Genomic DNA, 20,285 nt, shown 5'->3' on the forward strand with positions numbered 1-20,285 from the left:
CCGTTCAACACCTTAAAACATCAAACTGTGCCCTTGACGCACTTCCCACATCTTTTTTCAAAAGTGTGTTAAACTGTTTAGAAGCAGATCTCCTAGATGTGGTAAATGCCTCACTTCTCTCTGGAAGTTTCCCAAAATCCCTGAAAACTGCTATTGTCAAACCCCTCCTGAAAAAGAGCAATCTGGATAAGACCATATTAAACAACTATAGACCGATCTCAAATCTTCCCTTCATAGGTAAGATCATCGAAAAAGTTGTCTTCAACCAGCTGAACAAATTCTTAAGCTCAAACGGATAATTTGACAATTTTCAATCTGGGTTCCGCCCACATCACAGCACCGAGACAGCGCTCATTAAGATAGTAAACGACATTCGCTTAAGTACTGATTCAGGCAAATTATCCGTGCTGGTCCTACTCGACCTCAGTGCTGCATTTGGCCAGTCGATCACAACATAGTTGTAGACAGGCTGGAAAACTGGGTGGGGCTTTCTGGGATAGTCCTAAAATGGTTCAGGTCATACCTAGAAGCAAGAGGTTATTATGTGAGTATAGGTGACCATAAGTCTGAGTGGACATCCATGACATGGGGAGTCCCCCAAGGCTCAATTCTTGCGCCTCTCCTATTCAACCTGTACATGCTCCCAATGAGCCAAATAATAAGAAATAAACTAATTGCTTACCACAGCTATGCAGACGACACACAGATATACTTAGCCCTATCGCCTAACGATTACAGCCCCATTGACTCCCTGCTCAAATGCATTGATGAAATAAATAGTTGGATGTGCCAAAACTTTCTTCAGTTAAACAAAGACAAAACTGAAGTCATTGCGTTTGGAAATAAAGTTGAAGTTCTCAAGGTGAACGCATACCTTCACTCTAAAGGTCAAACAACAAAAAATCAAGTCAGGAATCTCGGTGTGTCTCTAGAGTCAGACCTTAGCTTCAGTAGTCATGTCAAAGCAATAACTAAATCAGCATACTATCATCTGAAAAATATTGCAAGAATTAGATGCTTTGTTTCCAGTCAAGACTTAGAGAAACTAGTGCATGCTTTCATCACCAGCAGGGTGGATTATTGTAATGGACTCCTTACTGGCCTCCCCAAAAAGACCATAAGACAGATGCAGCTCATACAGAACGCTGCGGCAAGGATTCTGATCAGAACCAGAAAATATGAACATATCACACCAGTCCTCAGGTCCTTACACTGGCTACCAGTTACATATAGAATATATTTTAAAGTTTTATTACTGGTATATAAATCGTTCAATGGCCTAGGACCTCAATACATTGCAGATATGCTCATTGAATACAGAACCAAAAGAACACTCAGGTCATTAGGATCGCATCAGCTAGAAATACCAAGGGTTCTCTCCAAGCAAGGAGAGTCTGCATTTAGCTATTATGCGAGCCGCAGCTGGAACCAGCTTCCAGAAGAGATCCGATGTGTTCCCACACGCAGCAATACTATAAATAGAAACGGATACTTGTGAGCTCTGTGCTAGAGGTATTGTTCCTTCTTTCCCCCCACTCGGGGGAAAAGGCGCAAACTGGTTTCTGATCAAGCACCCATTTTCAGAGCAGGCTTGATATTTAACTTCATGAGGGGACCAGGTGAAGAACAACAACAAGAACAGCAAGAAATTAGCTTGGATGGAAGAGAAAAAAAAATTTTAGTCCCCAAACATGATCTTCATATCATCATGGTTAAATGAGTTACTGCAAATCAAATAATACCAGTAGTTATACACATTCATTCAAACTACTTTGGGTTCATGTTTAAGGCAGAAATATTAACAGGAACATCAATACATGGTAAGGTTATAAATGGATATAGGACTGAATGTATGTCCCCCCAGTGAATAAAGATAGCACATCTCCCTACATTCCATTGGGTTGTAAAATAGTCTTATGTTGATGGTTTGGCTATGGTAACCAGAGATCTGGTTCTGCGTGTTAGTTGCAGAGTGGGGGTAGATCCCCTATTCACTAGCTTGCTAAGAAATATTTCAGAAATATAACTAGTTATTGCATGTCTGACCTGTCTCAGGCACTACACCACACATATGATAGAACAAAAAAAAAACAAGGACCTATCGGTGCATAAGTGTGCAATGATGGGCAAGTTCCGGGACAGGATTGTGACTATTATTCGACTTGGGGCGAGAAAAGCAAAGACATTAGTCTCTATGGTTAAAACTTTATAGTCTATGGTTAAGACAGGAATCGAACCTAGATCTCCCACATAGAAGAAAGAGCAGCTCTGACCACTGTCCTACAAGGGGCGCCTCACAAATGCATATCGCACATCCATGAAAAGGCTCGTCGCAATTTAGAATGGTGTCCATGTGAAAGGATAATCCCAATGTGCTCACACGGCATGCCGCCATTACAATAGAGGCCCACTCACGTGTGAAAATTAAGCAGTACAGTATAAGAGAACAAGTGAGTGGTGGTGTAAATTTGTTCAATGAAAGCGCAGGTGTTAAAACAATTTTGGAAATTTGCATGAAGGATATTGTGAAAATATGAATGTATTTTTAACATATGCAAGTATAGTGCAAATACACTGCTCAAAAAAATAAAAGGGAACACTTAAACAACACAATGTAACTCCAATTCAATCTCACTTCTGTGAAATCAAACTGCCCACTGGAAACAACACCGATTGAAAATCAATTTCACATGCTGTTGTGCAAATGGAATAGACAACAAGTGAAAATTATAGGCACTTAGCAAGACACCCCCAATAAAGTTGGTACTGCAGGTGGTGACCACAGACCACTTCTCAGTTCCTATGCTTTCTGGCTGAAGTTTTGGTCACTTTTGAATGCTGGCGGTGCTTTCACGCTAGTGGTAGCATGAGACAGAGTCTACAACCCAAACAAGTGGCTCAGGTAGTAAAGCTCATCCAGGATGGCACATCAATGCAAGCTGTGGCAAGAAGGTTTGCTGTGTCTGTCAGCGTAGTTTCCAGAGCATGGAGGCGCTACCAGGAGACAGGCCAGTACATCAAGAGATGTGGAGGAGGCCGTAGGAGGGCAACAACCCAGCAGCAGGACCGCTACCTCCGCCTTTGTGCAAGGAGGAACAGGAAGAGCACTGCCAGAGCCACAAATGTGCATGTGTCTGCTCAAATGGTCAGAAACGGACTCCATGAGGGTGCTATGAGGGCCCGACGTCCACAGGTGAGGGTTGTGCTTACAGCCCAACACCGGGCAGGACGTTTGGCATTTGCCAGAGAACACCAAGATTGGCAAATTCGCCACTGGCGCCCTGTGCTCTTCAGATGAAAGCAGGTCCACGCTGAGCATGACACCTGCTTGAAGTATTTATTTCCGTGACATGCTTGAAGTATTCGACCAATCACTACGCACTGGTTAACTGGCCAATCATAGCACACCTCCCTTTTGAGAGCGATGAGCTTTAAAAAATCTGCACATTTCAGAGAGGTGGGGCAAAGAGAAGACACAAACTTGCACGGTATTTGGAAAATACAGAGTTTCTTAACCTTAAATCATGAATACAGAAGTGATATAGAAGTCAGAACTAATCGGTCAAGTTTTGACAGAAGAGGTGTGTTTTCAGACAATTCTTAAAGATGGCTACAGAATCTGCTGATCTTGTAGCAGCAGGCAGATCATTCCACAGATGTGGAACAGTTCCAGAGAAGGTGTGTGAAAGTGATTTCTTTCCCTTTTTGGGAAGGCATTACAAAAAGCGTAAGAATATGTCGGGTTTATTGTGTTGCGTTTTAAAACTTTGATGGTCTTCATTATGTGAAGCACTTCGGTCACCTTCGGGTGTTTTTAAATTGTGCTATATAAATAAAATTGTGTTGTATTGTATGCCTACATAAATCCACAACTGCATGAGTTCTCACCTGAATGACAGTTCAAACACTGATCCACCACTGTCATTACACACAGCAAGTGTTGATAGGTCTGTGAACTATTGAGAGAGTAAGAGACATTTCTGGTTAATTCAAAATCAATAAACAAGAATTAAAATGAATAAAGAAGTGCAATGCAGTACCTTCACATGTAGTATGGCAGTACCAGGTGGGTGGGCATCTGTAATAGTCCGCAGGAGCTTTCCATTGGCCAAATCCCACATAGTGATCTGACAAGAATACGTTTGATTTTATTTGCATTAAAGTCTGTGTGACAAGATGTTTCAGTTGACTTACAATACAGTTTCTGTATTGTGTCATATTTCCAAGACAAATGAAATATCTAATTGTGGGCATATGGCTTTTTTCAGGTAAGACAAGGTTGGATCTAATTTAGTGAGCATTTTCTACAGAAATGGAACTCAAAGCAAAAAGAGTGGAAGAATGTTTAAAAGAAGAGCAAACCATTTTGGAGAGGCTAACGATATAGCAAACTTTCTAAAATTTTTCACAGACACTGAAGTGCAAGCATTATTTTTACTGGCCTGTTATGATTGCAAGTCTGTATATATGAGGAGCTAGTCATAAAGGATCCAGCAGTTGTGATATAAAAAGGTAATACCGAGAACATTTATGCAACTGAAAGTTGAAAAATGTGACAATCACCTGCCCTTTTGCAAAGCCACACAGAAGTCTTGTACAGTCATGATTAATACTGAGAGCTGACACTGCCCCGTACTCTGCTCCACGTGCTCTGGTACCCAAACATAACCGCAGGGCCTGATTCTGATCTGAAATTACAATATTCCCCAGCACACGTTTTAACGTTAGAATGCAAAAGAGTGCAGATTATGGACAAGTCTTTCAAGCTTTATTACCACTAACACAGTCATGTTTGGCATGTATAATACTTAAATGCAACAGCAAACAAACACAGACAGGTAAACACTGTGCAAACATCCATACAAAACTACTGCTACAAAAAAAACATGCCACAGCTGAAAAAGCATATTCTGAGTATAGCAATGCTCAATGATGTAACATTTAATTTGATTTTGTACATTAATACTAATTTACCTTTTCCTGAGCATTTCACACAAGACAAGTCAAGGCAGAGAGATAGTATCATAGCAGTGTTAAAATTACACTCGCTAGAAGGTCTGTAATGATGCTACAATTAAAAACAAACTTTTCTAAATTTTAACACACAATTAACAGAGGTCTTAATGGTGTACTTGCCGAATACTAAGGCCAGACCATGTGATGTGCCTACTGCAATTACACTGGAAATAGTCTGAAAATGAACAAATATTTTAGAGAAGCAATACATTTTAGACAAAGTTATTAAGATCACACAAAATAACTCACGATTGCTGTTGGCAGTCCAGAATCAACTTTATCCTGAAGAAAGTCAAACAAAGTAGAAGCGGCAAATTAGAAAATCGGTAACAAAATTCCATTGTATTCCATGAAGTATTCAAATAATTTTCAACAGTTCTTGCAACAGTTCTTACTGCAGCAGACACTATCTGGGCTGAGATTCCTTTTAATACACTGTGTCTTAAAACAAATCCATGTTCTGTTGTATTAGTTTCCACTGCTTTCCTCCTCCTAAAGTGAAAAAATAGGTTCTAATTAATTTTAAGAACACATTTTAACCAGTCATGACCAGAATAACAAAGCATACAAAGCCTGCCATGTTAAGTCAGATAGTACGTAAAGAAAGTTTCCATTCCTTTTAAAATGATTGTAGTCTCCACTGTCAGAGCTGGCCAGAGAGGAGGTCTCACACGAGTGGGCATCGATATTCTCTGTGTTTACAAGACATGTATCCTCCAGAATGAATGGCTCATCCTCAGGCTAAAACAAAAATTATTTAAAACAGGTTAGCATTTATTACTATTGCTACCCTCACCAAATATACGGTGGTGGTAGGACCATGATTAAAGCATATCGTGGTATTTTACATAGGTGTATTTTGCAGGTGGGACATGTCCCTAACACTTTTTATCAAAGTCAAATGAGTCCCAACCACTGTTTGGAAGAATGTAGTAAGGGCCATAATAAACTTTAAAAACAGCCCTAATAAGAAAAAGGAAAGGCAGCTATAAATCTTCATTATTTAAAACAGAAGTCATATATGTAACAAACACTTAACGCTGAATCGCGCTCAACTAAGTATGAGTTGTCACACCGTAAGGGAGAACAGTCAGAGGATACTATGTAAACATAAAACAATTTCTGTATTTTTATCGTAGGAATGACAAAAAACTGTTTGAATAGTCAGTAGCAAATTCTTTAATAAATAATGAAACTTTTTATAAAAAATGCCTGTGTGCACCAGGGGCCATATGGGCTGCACATGCGCGGAGTTTGCGGGGGGACAGGGGGAGCATTGTCCCCCTGGCGGCTGAAACGGGTAATTGCATTGTTTCAACAAAAAAAATAATTGCATTCTTTAAAAAATTATATATTATAAATATCTTAAATAAAACAAAACAACTAAATGGTGGTAGGTAATACATCTGATTTCATATACTCCTTTAGTAAAAAAAAATTCAGGGCTCTGGGTCATGTGACAAGTAACGTAAGTCCAGCGATTCTCAGCTAGCTATGGACAAAAATATGGACATAAGGAGATTTTTAAAACGTCGAGCTCCAAATGACAAAGATATTCAGTCTTCTGGATCTAACAAAGATACAACACAAACAACAGTAACCGATGATGACGACAGGCAAACAGACACCGCTGTGAACTTGGAGGATACACCGAGCAGCTCTGGATCAGCAGCAACCGCTAGCAGTCCTGACGTTCACCCCACGGCCACAGATGCACTAGCTGCACTAGGTAACACCAACACAGATGATCTTGGAGAAAAACACGGCTGTCCCAAGCAACCTGCTCTGCCCCAATTCCCCTCAAAATGTTTTGGAAGTACAAAACGATCGTTTTCCACTTACTTCTACAAGTTGAAGATAATATTTTAACAAAAGTAGTCCGCATTTTATTGCGTTGATCCTAATTGTGTCCGAAGATGCGATGCAAAGTCAAGTGGCTTACCTGTTTACTAATAGAATGATTGTATTGTTGTACTGTTTTTTCTTCTTATTTGGGTTAAAAATAAATATATGTGTTTATTTAGCATGTTTGTTGTGTCCATATGTGTTAGTGCTGTGTTCCCCAATTGATAGCCCAGGTCCCAGCTGCTACAATGATTTTTTTTGCCCCCCCTGGCTCGAATGTCAAACTCCGCCTATGGGGCTGCACACACTCGCATTTGGGTGTTGTACGGTTTTGGAAAAGTGTTGTAAAAAAAAACAACCACTGATTTCTAGTTCTGTCTTCTTTTGTAAGACCCAACAAAATAGTTTTGCGTACGCAATGAAACAAAGTATCGCCACAACACGTAAGCAGCAACAACACTACAGTGAGAATAGTTACGCCTTCTTTATGTATAAATTTGAGCGTTGGTAAGCAAAGCTTCACACACACTAGGAATGCAACTATACAGCTCACACACGGTTCAATGCCTTCGTTTTTCACCCAAGGTTCAATGGCTTAGTTTTTCACCCATGGTTCAATGGCTTAGTTTTCACCCACGGTGCAATGGCTTAGTTTTCACCCACGGTTCAATGCATTAGTTTTTCACCCACAGTTTTCGGTTCAGTTCTGATGGCTTGGCACATTGTTCTATGCTTATGAGAGTAAGTAAAAAGTTCAAAAAAACAATTTTTTAATGAAATTTTCTTTATTTAACTTGATTTTTGCTTAAAGATAATAAAATAAACTTGTTCAAATTTCTGGTTAATTGAATATATGCAAACATTTATACTGGCAGCTCACATCAGTTTTTGCTTTCCTATTCATTAACATACCAGTAAAATAAGCTTCCTAAGAGGTTTTGCACATCAGAGTATTTATAATAATGTAATGCAAAACTTGCAATTGATGTAATGGAAGTAAACATGCAATGCACACATTTTTGCAATTTTACTTGTTTAATAAATCATTACTTGTTACAAACCTACGATATAGGAAAACACAAAATTGCATCATATGACCCCCTTAAATATAACTACTTTTATACTTTAATAATAGACTGAGCAAAGTAGAGAAATAGGTTGTGGGCTTTTATTGAAGTAGCAAGGTGTATGCCAGTTTCACACTGGATTCATAAGCGGAGCGTTTGTGTCCTCTGAACAGTGTGAGACCAATGTCCTTGAACACCGGTTGAAGATTGATTATAATATCTGGCGATTCAAGTCGGTTTAATCATGAATCTTTACATCCCTAATCGGCAATGTCCAAAAAAGGCACAGAGGTGCCTGTGTATCAAATATAAAAGTGCAATAATGCATACAAATATTTAAAATACATCAACGAGAAAAACATTTGAAGAAACGTTATCAATAAGCTTACTCTGATGTGCAGTAGGTACTCTACCACTGAATGGCAGTCTATTCACAGATCTTCCATGTTGCGCGTATTATTTAGATTATTTCAAATTATTTCTGCCTGGTTTATTGAAATGTTAGACTCCCAGTCCTGAAAACAATATTAAAAATAATCACATACCTAAATTAAATATACTTCGATTATTATTGCAAATTGTTTTGGTAGGCTATATTGTCATTTCAGGCTCCCGGTCCAGAAAACAATATTAAAATAATAATATACCTAAATTAAATATACTTCGATTGAATAATTTATAGGGTCTGACAATCTACTGACATCAGTGTACATTGCATAGAGAAAAAACTTGCCCTAATACCATGTATCTTTGCAGTTTATTCGCTTAAATTTTTCCCCTAGTATTATTTAAAAATAAAACATATGATTTATGTAAAGTTTACGCTTACTTTACGCTCTTTCATGTTAATATTCACCCAATTCACAAATAAGTGTTTGATCAAATTAGGTACAAGCGCTCATCCTAATCCTGAAAGTCTTTTAATTCATTTTAAATTATATCACATGTGTTTAAGTGCAAAATCTCTGAAACAGAAATGTTTTAACAAGCACCACCTGCTGTTAATAATTGTTGGCACAAAAATCTCACCTTGTTTTACAAAGACCTATATGTAATACAATGCGCTTTATCCTATAACTGTCTTAATTAAGTACCTCTGCTGAAACTGTTTTCCCACACAAATATACGTTAAGTACATGTTAAATACACGTAAAGTTAGGGCTGGGCGATAAATCGATTTTATCGATTAACTCGAATTTGACGTTTAGGGAGATTTGTTTTTAATGAAAAACAGTTTTCTCTGTAACTTCTTTTCGACCGACGCTCCCGAGTGTTCACACAAAACGCGAGTTTTGCGCGAATAAGATGCGCTATTCGCGAGTAGTTGGACGCTTGAACATTTTGAGTTTACTCGCTTCATTCGCGCGTGTAATTTTGCCATTCGTGAGTGAAATACGCGTCATGGGAGGGGCTTCTGGCAAGCGTCTCTCATCTAATTGCGACATGGATTTTGTTGAGAGGGTAGCGGCACACCCAGACACTGATCCACTTCAGTGGTGGAAGCGTCACGAACCAAACTTCCCAAGGCTCAGTGATCTGGCCAAAAAACACTTGTCTGTCCCTGCTACAAGTGCCCCATCGGATAGGCTTTTCAGTGTGGGAGAGGGCATTGTTACATATAACCGGGCATGCCTCAAGCCATGGGGTAGTAGACAGGCTTGTCTTCCTGGCTAAAAATGTGTAAATGAAGAATGTTGAAACTAAAGTAATGGATGCAGATGTTTCATTCTGTTTACAATTTCAGGGATTCAGGAAAACTGTTTAAAGTTTTGTTTGCACTTTATGAATACCACTGCTGTATGTATTTTGTACAATCTAATTTTGTCATTTTTGCTACATTTATTTGACCAAAAAGGGACACACAATTAAATTATTTATTTATATTTTAAGTTATTTTGAAGGTGCATTGTGTCACTGTAAGTTTGAGGTTATTTGAAAACTGATAAGCTACATTTTCACTGTTTACAATGGCAGGGCCATCTCGTTTACAAGCATGTTTTAAGGCTTGTTTCCTGTTACACTTATGCCCCAATGGGAAATTTAGATTAAACTGCATAAAGGAAAATCAGAACAAAATAAAGAGTACATTTGTTTTGAGCAATTTCTTTGTCAGTTGTAGTTTGTTTTTAAATAGAAAAAAGAAATTGATTAAAATCGAAAATCGGGTTTGGTGTGAAAAAAAATCGGAGATTTTTTTAAACCATATCGCCTAGCCCTACGTACAGTACAGGTACTTAACGTTTTGTTGACGTGTTAAAATTTGCGCGTTTTTTAACCCTCTTTGCTTTCCATAGTCTCTTGCTCTCTTCTGCTGCTTTTGCTTGCGTGAACATTTTTAATTTTGGCAGTCGCGGGGCGGAACTTGCTGTTTGGTTGTAACCTCAAATGTCATTGGTTGCTTCCCCTTTTCCGGAAGTCACTTGTGATTGGACCTCCGTGATCATCAATCTGGACCTAAGGCGCGGAAGTGACGATGATCAAGATTGAAACAGCATGGATAACCAAGTTATTGCAGAATTTTATTTTTACTTTACCATGTTATGTTTAGTATACTTAATGGCCATGATTAACGTTAGATTTATATTTAGTTTAGTGTTATTCTATGAACTCAAGTTTATTAACGTGTAGCTTATCTGCCATAAAGATCTCAATTCCCTGATAGAGAATGTGGTGGAAATTTTCATGAAGTGGGTTTATTCACTCTAATCGCTGTAAAAAATTATTCAAGACTATCTATCCTGTTGTTGTTAAATTCCTTAGAAATGTTTTGCTACGTGGCAAACCACTCAGCTCCCAGGTTCTGTTGAAGATAAGAGATGGCGACATATTTTTTCTATCCAAAGATGCGTTCTTGCTCAAGGGAGGGGAGGGGAAGGGGTGTCACGTAGAAATAAGATAAAAGCCCTGTAAGCGAGAAGGAGGGCACCTTCTCTCTGCACCATGCTTGTGATGCAGACTGAATGTCAATAAAATATAAAATACCTTGCAAAGTAACTCGTGCTCTCTGTGTGTTGCATTTGTCTAAAGTATATCTAACTCACCTTGATTAAGGAATAAGAAAATTCCACAACAATTTGGCGACGAGGATGGGATCACAAGGCTGACGGAGAACGGACTAGAGTTGACTGATCATCCTGGACATAGCAAATCCAGCTCTAACCCCATACAGGGACGAGAGAACTCTACTCCGGACCCCAAGCTGACCTGATACCAAAAGAACTCAGTGCAAGGCACAAAAGTGAAAAACGGTGAGTCAAAAGAGAAGTGACTACTCAAATTCGAGATAGATTTGAAAGAGTCTGAAAAGAGAAGTGACTACTCAAAATCGAGATAGATTTGAAAGAGTCTGAAAGAAAAGGAGAAGTGACTACTCAGAAATTAAAAATGGGACAAGGAAGATCTCATATGGAGATGGATAAACCAACTTACAGAGAATTGAGGAAAAGGTGGGGAACGGGAAGTTTACAAGGTGTACCCTATTTAAAAGAAAGAGCTAACTTTCTAGAGACAGTACATTCAGTACAACAAAATTAGAGAAAACAAGAGAACAAATGGGAAAAAAGACATATTTAATATGTCTAAAAAAAAGAGAAAAATATGATGAAGCATGTAAATGTTTAGAGTTATGGGAGAGGGAAGCAAATAGACGTGACTATGTTTTTAAAGAAAAAGCATTTTGAAGAACTGCCATCACCGAAAACTCCATTGTACCCGGTTTTGCCTAAATATAATGATTTAACCCCTCTGTCTCCTTTACCCCATCTATGACGTGTTACAAACACCAACCAGAGGATGATTGTGTCCCTCCTCACCGACATCTGAACCCAATCCCAGACCCGATCGAGGCAGCTCCAGTGCCCCCACCAGTGTCTCCACCAGCACCAGTGCCGTCTCCACCACAGCCTGTGGTGCGTCAAAAGCAAGACAGAGCGCGTCCAGCACCGACGTACAAAGAACTTTTGACATTCTGCAAAGAATCTTCATCCTCAATGAAAGAATTAGAGAGACTGTAGAAAGTCAACTGAAACCATCTGACCTAAGAAAGTTACAGGGTAAATGGCCTGTGGATGATTATAGAAGGGAACATGTCAACTGGTCGCATGCAGACAATGTACAGGAGGATTCTGGGAGAATTCTTAGAAGGACTAATAACTACGTTTCACAAATCTCTGAAACTGGACAAGATCGCTGCTTGTGTGCAAAAAACGGATGAAAGAGTGGAGGATTTCTTGGCCAGGCTGGAGGAAGTATTTAAAGAACATTCTGGACTTCAACCTGATGCAGATGGACCAGACATTGGTCCATTCGAAGGACATCTCAGGTCCGCTTTTCTGCGGAACCTCAGAGAAGAGCTGAGACGAGAAGTGGTAAAATCATGCCTCGTGCCAGATCGCGCGAGAATGAGTGAGATAGTCCGTCATGCTGTACACGCAAACAGGCAAGAAAGAGCTTTAGAAGATACACAAACAAGATAAAGAACTCCACATGGCTCTAATGAATATCGGAGTAGAGCATGGAGGAAGAGGAAACTGGAGAAGAGGAGGTCAATGGCGTGGACGTGGAAGAGGGAGAGGGAGAGGAGGTTTTAAACCCTCTAGCACTTATGACCCAGAAATGTGTTTTTACTGCAAAAATCGGGGCACTGGCGCAATGATTGTCCTGAGACTCTGAGACCACTGAGGTCAAAAGAAAAGGGTGATTGAAGTGAGGAGGTGAGGCATCATTCCGAGGGTGGTGAGTATGATTTCCCCTAGCATATGCAATGAAGAAATGCTTTTTCCTACTGTATGCAATGAAGATCTGCTTAGCTTATATTCCATGATGAATGAAACTGCTTTCTGAACTTTGCTAAAATGCACAATACTTGTGAGATTCAGGGGCAAGGAATAGCCTACTGTGATTCACAAGAAGTGTTTAACTAGCTGTGTTTTCCCTAAATACTAGTGGCTCTAATGTAAAATAATTTATGTCAAAAGGGTGCAATGCGAGTTGGGGAGTGTCAAATTTCAACACAGGTTTCTCATATCTGACTGCTGCCCGATTCATTTGCTGGGCAAGATGACAGATTGAGCTGTGGGTGTCATCATGCCTGTCTGTCAGCAACAAGGGGACTTGAAGTGTTTTCACACACAAAAAGATTAATGGTGAGTATTGACATACCAGAAATTTTGGGAATGAGTTTAAAAAGATAAAAAACTAAAAGGCATAGTTGTGCCATTCCCAATTTTACAGGTGCACGCCTTTGTGTTCTTTTCTCTTACCTTTTTAACTGGAAACAAAGTAAATGTCTCCAAAGTCCAGCTGCCAAAACGATTTGTTCATTTTTTGGGTCACGAAATTACTGACCGTGGCAGACAGCTGTCCGCAAAGCGCGTGTCTGCAATTTCAGACATCGCACGTTCAAAAACAAAGAAGCAACTAATGACATTTTTAGGGATGACCTCTTACTGTAGGAATTTCATTTTGAGGTACACAGAGATGGAAACACATCTCAAAGTATTGATTCACGGGAAGCCCATGACCGCAAATGCGCAGATTGAATGGACTGATGCAGGGGTTGAGGCTTTTGGGGATCTCAAGCGAGCTCTGCTATCTGCGCCTGCGCTAGGTATCCCAAACCCAGACAAACCATGCACACAAATGGTAGACGAAAAAGACGGCACAATGCTCTCTGTGTTGCTCCAAAAACACGGAGACCAGCTGCGCCCCGTTGCTTACCTTTCATCCAGATTAGATAGCATGGCACAAGGTCTCCCACCGTGCCTGCGCGCAGTAGCAGCGGCAGAGAAAGCAGTACTGGCCTCTAGGGAGTTTGTTGGTTATTCACCTCTTACTGTGTTTGTACCACATGCAGTGGCCATAATTCTGTTAGAACAACGTGTGTCACATTTATCTACAGCAAGGTGGCTGAGATATAATCTGACGTTGTTAGAATTGCCAAACATCACGGTAAAGAGATGTAACACACTCAACCCAGCCAAGTTGCCGCCACTTCCTGACAATGGTGACCCACACAACTGTGTTGCCACTTTAGAGCAAGTCTGCTCGCCACGTGTTGATCTCAGAGACGAACCTCTGCTAAATGCAGACTTGAACTTCTATGTAGAGGGCAGTGCACGAAAAGATTAGGCAGGAAAGAATCACGTGGGGTTTGCTGTTGTGTCTGATTTTGAAACAGTACAGTCAGGCCGCCTGCCTGACCATTTCTCTGCTCAAACAGCAGAGCTCATTGCACTCACATGCGCATGCGAATTGGCAGAGAGTAAAAATGTAGACGTTCACACAGATAGTAGATATGCATTTGGTGTAACTCATGATTTTGGCACACTGTGGAAACACAGAAACTTTGTAAAAGCTGATGGTAGAAACATTCTTAATCACACACAGGTTGCTGATATGCTATCTGACATTCTTCTCCCAACAGCCATTGTTGTGTGTGACTGTGACACACACACTTTTTTTATCAGAAACAATTTCTACAGGAAGCCGAGAAGCTGACCTTGCAGCAAAGCAAGCAACATCAGAGACAGACAGATTTTCTCCAGAAATCACTAACAAAACTCTTTCTCTTGCAGAGATGCAAACATTTTTCCTATAACTTGAATCCCCTGTAGTTATATCGTGTGCTAAAACAGGCGGAAAATTTAAAGTTGCTATTTTCTGGGCCTATTTGATAGGGAACTATAGCACCCGTACGAACCCTGCAATTAACATGACTAAATCAACAGTTTTAAACATGCATTCAATCGTTGCTCTCTATCAGGGAAGTAACATCTTTATGGCAAATGCAGATAAGCTACATGTTAAAAGTTCATAGAATAAAACTGAACTAAATATAAATCTAACGTTAATCATGGCCATTAAGTATACTAAAACATAACATGGTAAAGTACAAAATAAAATATAGTATAATATAATTAAAAAGACGGCACAATGCTCTCTGTGTTGCTCCAAAAACACGGAGACCAGCTGCGCCCCGTTGCAGCCCCTCCTTGAACCGCCATCTTAACGTGGTGGAGGGGTTTGAGTACCCGAGTGACCCTAGGAGATATGTTGTCGGGGGCTATATGCCCCTCCCAAGGCAAACAGGTCCTAGGCGACGGGTCAGACTAAGAGTGGTTCAAAAGCCCTTTATGATGTTTAAAATTACAAGGACCGTGATGTCGCCCGGTATGGCGCAACCGGGGCACCACCCTGGAGCCAAGCCCGGGGTCGGTGCTCGTATGCGAGCGTCTGGTGGCCGGGCCTTTCCCCACGGGGTCCGGCCGGGCTCAGCCCGAAGGAGCGACGTGGGGCCGTCTTCCCGTGGGCTCACCACGTGCGGGAGGGACCATAGGGGGTCGGTGCGTAGTGGATCGGGCGGCAGTCGGAGGAGAGTGCCTCGACAGCCCGATCCCTGGACACGGAAGCTAGCTCTAGGGACGTGGAACGTCACCTCGCTGGCGGGGAAGGAGCCTGAGATGGTGCGTGAGGTTGATAGGTTCCGACTAGAGATAGTCGGGATCACCTCTACGCATGGCTTGGGCTCTGGAACCACACTCCTCGAGAGAGGATGGACACTTCATCACTCTGGAGTTGCCCATGGGGAGAGGCGGCGGGCTGGTGTGGGTCTGCTTATAGCCCCCCAGCTCTCCCGCCATGTGTTGGAGTTTACCCCGGTGAACGAGAGGGTCGTTTCCCTGCGCCTACGGGTCGGGATTAGGTCTCTCACTGTTGTTTGTGCCTACGGGCCGAACGACAGTGCAGAGTACCCGACCTTCTTGGAGTCTCTGGGAGGGGTGCTGGAAAGTACTCCCACTGGGGACTCCGTCGTCCTACTGGGGGACTTCAACGCCCATGTCGGCAATGACAGTGACACCTGGAGGGGCGTGATTGGGAGGAACGGCCCCCCTGATCTGAACCCGAGCGGTGTTCAGTTATTGGACTTCTGTGCTAGCCACAGTTTGTCTATAACGAACACCATGTTCAAGCATAAGGGTGTCCATCAGTGCACGTGGCACCAGGACACCCTAGGCCGCAGGTCGATGATCGACTTTGTGGTCGTTTCATCTGACCTGCGACCATATGTTTTGGACACTCGTGTTAAGAGAGGGGCGGAGCTGTCAACTGATCACCACCTGGTGGTAAGTTGGATCCGATGGCAGGAGAGGAAGCTGGACAGACTCGGCAGACCCAAACGTACTGTAAGGGTCTGCTGGGAACGCCTGGCCGAGTCTCCTGTCAGAGAGATCTTTAACTCCCACCTCCGACAGAGCTTCAACCAGATCCCGAGGGAGGCTGGAGACATTGAGTCCGAGTGGACCATGTTCTCCGCCTCCATTGTCGAAGCGGCCACTCGGAGCTGTGGCCGTAAGGTCTCCGGTGCCTGTCGAGGCGGGAATCCCCGAACCCAGTGGTGGACACCGGAAGTTAGGGAAACCGTCAAGCTGAAGAAGGAGTCTTATTGGGCATGGTTGGCTTGTGGGACTCCTGAGGCAGCTGACAGGTACCGGCAGGCCAAGCGGACTGCTGCCCGGGTGGTTGTGGAGGCAAAAACTCGGGCCTGGGAGGAGTTTGGTGAGGCCATGGAGAAGGACTATCGACTGGCCTCGAAGACATTCTGGCAAACCGTCCGGCGCCTCAGGAGAGGGAAACAGTGCCCTACCAATGCTGTTTACAGTGGAGGTGGGAGGCTGTTGACCTCAACTGGGGATGTCGTCGGACGGTGGAAGGAGTACTTCGAGGATCTCCTCAATCCCACCGTCACGTCCTCCGTTGAGGAAGCAGAGGTTGAGGGCTCAGAGGTGGACTCGTCCATCACCCAAGCCGAAGTCACTGAGGTACTCAAGAAACTCCTCAGTGGCAAGGCACCGGGGGTGGATGAGATTTGCCCTGAGTACCTCAAGTCTCTGGATGTTGTGGGGCTGTCTTGGCTGACACGCCTCTGCAGCATCGCCTGGCGGTCGGGGACAGTGCCTCTGGGATGGCAGACTGGGGTGGTGGTCCCTCTTTTTAAGAAGGGGGACCGGAGGGTGTGTTCCAACTACAGGGGGATCACACTTCTCAGCCTTCCCAGGAAAATCTATGCCAGGGTACTGGAGAGGAGAATACGGCCGATAGTAGAACCTCGGATTCAGGAGGAACAGTGTGGTTTTCGTCCAGGCCGTGGAACGCTGGACCAGCTCTACACCCTCTACAGGGTGCTGGAGGGTTCATGGGAGTTTGCTCAACCAATCCACATGTGTTTTGTGGATTTGGAGAAGGCATTCGACTGTGTCCCTCGTGGCATCCTGTGGAGGGTGCTTCGGGAGTATGGGGTCTGTGGTCCTTTACTAAGGGCTGTCAGGTCCCTGTACGGCCGGAGCAGGAGCTTGGTTCGCATTGCCGGCAGTAAGTCGGACTTGTTCCCAGTGCATGTCGGACTCCGGCAGGGCTGCTCTTTGTCGCCGGTTCTGTTCGTAATTTTTATGGACAGAATTTCTAGGCGCAGCCAGGGGCCGGAGGGTGTCAGGTTTGGGGACCACATGATCTCGTCTCTACTATTTGCGGATGATGTTGTCGTGTTGGCCCCTTCAAACCAGGACCTTCAGCATGCACTGGGACGGTTTACAGCAGAGTGTGAAGCGGCTTGAATGAAAATCAGTACCTCCAAATCCGAGGCCATGGTCCTCAGTCGGAAAAGGGTGGCTTGCCCACTTCAGGTTGGTGGAGAGTTCCTTCCTCAAGTGGAGGAGTTTAAGTATCTCGGGGTCTTGTTCACGAGTGAGGGAAGGATGGAACGGGAGATTGACAGACGGATCGGTGCAGCTTCTGCAGTAATGCGGTCGATGTACCGGTCCGTCGTGGTGAAGAAAGAGCTGAGCCGCAAGGCGAAGCTCTCAATTTACCGGTCAATCTACGTTCCTACTCTCACCTATGGTCATGAGCTTTGGGTCATGACCGAAAAGACAAGATCGGCTGAAATGAGCTTCCTCCGCAGGGTGGCTGGGCGATCCCTTAGAGATAGGGTGAGAAGCTCGGCCACCCGGGAGGAGCTCGGAGTAGAGCCGCTGCTCCTCCACATCGAGAGGGGTCAGCTGAGGTGGCTTGGGCATCTGTTACGGATGCCTACTGGACGCCTTCCCCGGAAGGTGCTCCGGGCCCGTCCTACTGGGAGGAGACCCCGGGGACGACCTAGGACACGCTGGTGGGACTATGTCTCCCGACTGGCCTGGGAACGCCTCGGTGTCCCCCCGGAAGAGCTGGAGGAAGTGTCTAGGGTGAGGGAAGTCTGGGCATCTCTTCTTAGACTGCTGCCCCCGCGACCCGGCCCCGGATAAGCGGTAGAAAATGAATGAATGAATGAATAATTAAAAAGCTAGCAATCATCAATGTAATGCCAGTTTAATTATTTACATGAAAACACTTCAATAAGTTGGGTGTATACAACTTTAGAATTGTATTTGTATAGATTGCGATGTAAAGAAACACTCAACAGTGATAAGGTACTATATAGCTTATATAAGGTATACTGTATTTATACAATATAAGAACAATGTAGTGTTAAGGTTTCAGGAAACGCAGCCCTGGCCTGTTAACATGGCTGGTGTAAAATGTGCTGTCCTACTATAAAATAAAATCCAAGATAAGAGCAACCAGGGAGAAGAAACTGAAAGGGAATGTGGAAACATATTTTAAACAACTTATTTATCAGCCTGCGCCAATATTTGTAAGAATTTTATTATAAACAGAAACGAAATTGTCAGAGTGGGATCTAAGCAGGATTTAGTTTACAGATGAGCATAGCATGAGCAGAGTATTTCCTTGGGCCATTGCCAAATGAGCAGAGGCACACCGATAGAGTGAAATATTGGGTCACATCACTCATATGTTCTGATATCTGCACACCACATGTAGAGTGATCCGTAAATGGAGAATAACTTGATACACTCACCTCATTTAGTATGCTCTCTAGAGTAGGAGGTGTGTCCACTTGAGGGATGTCAAACTCTTTATCGTCAATCTGGGTAAAAAGGATAAGAAAGAAGACAGAGAAAACCGTAAGAATCAAGAGGGTAATCAAGTGGAATTTGTTCTTTTAAATATTTTGTGGCGGTATTATTTAGATGGAATTGCTAAATGTCATGAAATTACAAATATTTAAGGCCATATACCATATGTAAAACCCTTAGGGTGTGGTTGCAGTTCTCTTGGTTATTTTGATCCGGACCAAAAAAAGGCAAATAACTTTAGTTATTTAGTTAATAACTTTAGTTTAGCGTTCAGACATTTTAACAGTGAACCGAAAGACACCAACCACTTATGTATAAAGTCGCAACGTGATTGGACAGTTTTTATCAGGGTTTCCCATACATTGATTTATTTGTGGCAGCCCGCCACACCATCAGCACTGCCCACCACAAATAGATGTTTCATCATTTCCCCTCTACATTTTTATTTTACCATTTAAAAGTGTTAAAACAGACTGCAGTAGCTCAGCACCTCTCTCTCTCTCTCATGTTGCGTGCAGCGGCACCCTTAACGCTAAGTGCCACTCTCTCAAATGACAATTGAACAAATTAAAGGTGGCTTAAAAAAGCATAGCAATGTTTCCCACACATCTTCCACACACCATTTCTCTATGTGCTCAGTGTCTGTCTGTGTCTTGCCCTCTACAAGCGAGTATTGTGCGGTGTGTGCGTGCATGCGAGTATTTAAACTCTATTATGACACTATAAAACTCTAGGCAAAAAATAGGCAAAAGCATATGTGCTTACACCGTGATTATTACTGCAATAATGAATTTAAGTGCCCCAATTTGTTTTTTAAATGTTGTGAATAGACATCCACTGACATCCTTTACTTGTCACGCAAGACTTACTGTTAATAAAAAGCAGAAAATACTCATTAAAAATACATAATCATTTGTATTTACATCTAATTATATTTGCGGAAGATATATATATATCTGTGTGGAAGCCCCTGCATTGCAGTCATTACTCAAGCAGTTTTCTGAACATTACAATTTCTTTACTTTTATGAAAGTTATGCTATAAATCAGATATGAATATTTACGGTCACAGTCTAAAGTGGATGATTGCCACAACTGTGCTGCTAAGATTTTGAAACAAATATCGCCAAATATCAAAGTCCCATATTACTTAGATTATCTTGGGAGAGAGTATTGGCTCATTTCCGTTTCTTTCAATGGTCAGCCATGGCTGAGGAGGACTCGGGAAGGGTGGTTTGATTTGTTAAAGTGAGGAATATTACAAAACTATTGTATACAAAACTAAGTACATTTTGTATTGTTCTATTAAAGTAGTTGAGTTTTTCTTGTTTGACACGAAGGAACTGAAAGAAATTATGCACACATTGTCAACTGACATGTAGTTTGAG

General features: G+C 42.4%; 1 protein-coding gene across 1 annotated transcript in view; it reads right to left on the bottom strand.

Moving 5' to 3' along the window:
- Nucleotides 1–20,285, bottom strand: part of vps8 (VPS8 subunit of CORVET complex) — a 145,495-nt gene that overhangs the window by 98,876 nt on the left and 26,334 nt on the right. The window contains exons 2-9 of the mRNA XM_079462308.1: nucleotides 18,841–18,909; nucleotides 5,631–5,757; nucleotides 5,412–5,506; nucleotides 5,266–5,298; nucleotides 5,137–5,191; nucleotides 4,564–4,688; nucleotides 4,041–4,127; nucleotides 3,889–3,956 (exon numbers count right to left, since the gene is read on the bottom strand). Of these exons, the coding sequence (XP_079318434.1) occupies nucleotides 3,889–3,956; nucleotides 4,041–4,127; nucleotides 4,564–4,688; nucleotides 5,137–5,191; nucleotides 5,266–5,298; nucleotides 5,412–5,506; nucleotides 5,631–5,757; nucleotides 18,841–18,909 (659 nt within the window). The remainder of the gene's footprint in view (nucleotides 1–3,888; nucleotides 3,957–4,040; nucleotides 4,128–4,563; nucleotides 4,689–5,136; nucleotides 5,192–5,265; nucleotides 5,299–5,411; nucleotides 5,507–5,630; nucleotides 5,758–18,840; nucleotides 18,910–20,285) is intronic.

Source organism: Barbatula barbatula (genome assembly GCF_947034865.1).
Source record: "Barbatula barbatula genome assembly, chromosome: 8".
NCBI lineage: Eukaryota > Metazoa > Chordata > Actinopteri > Cypriniformes > Nemacheilidae > Barbatula > Barbatula barbatula.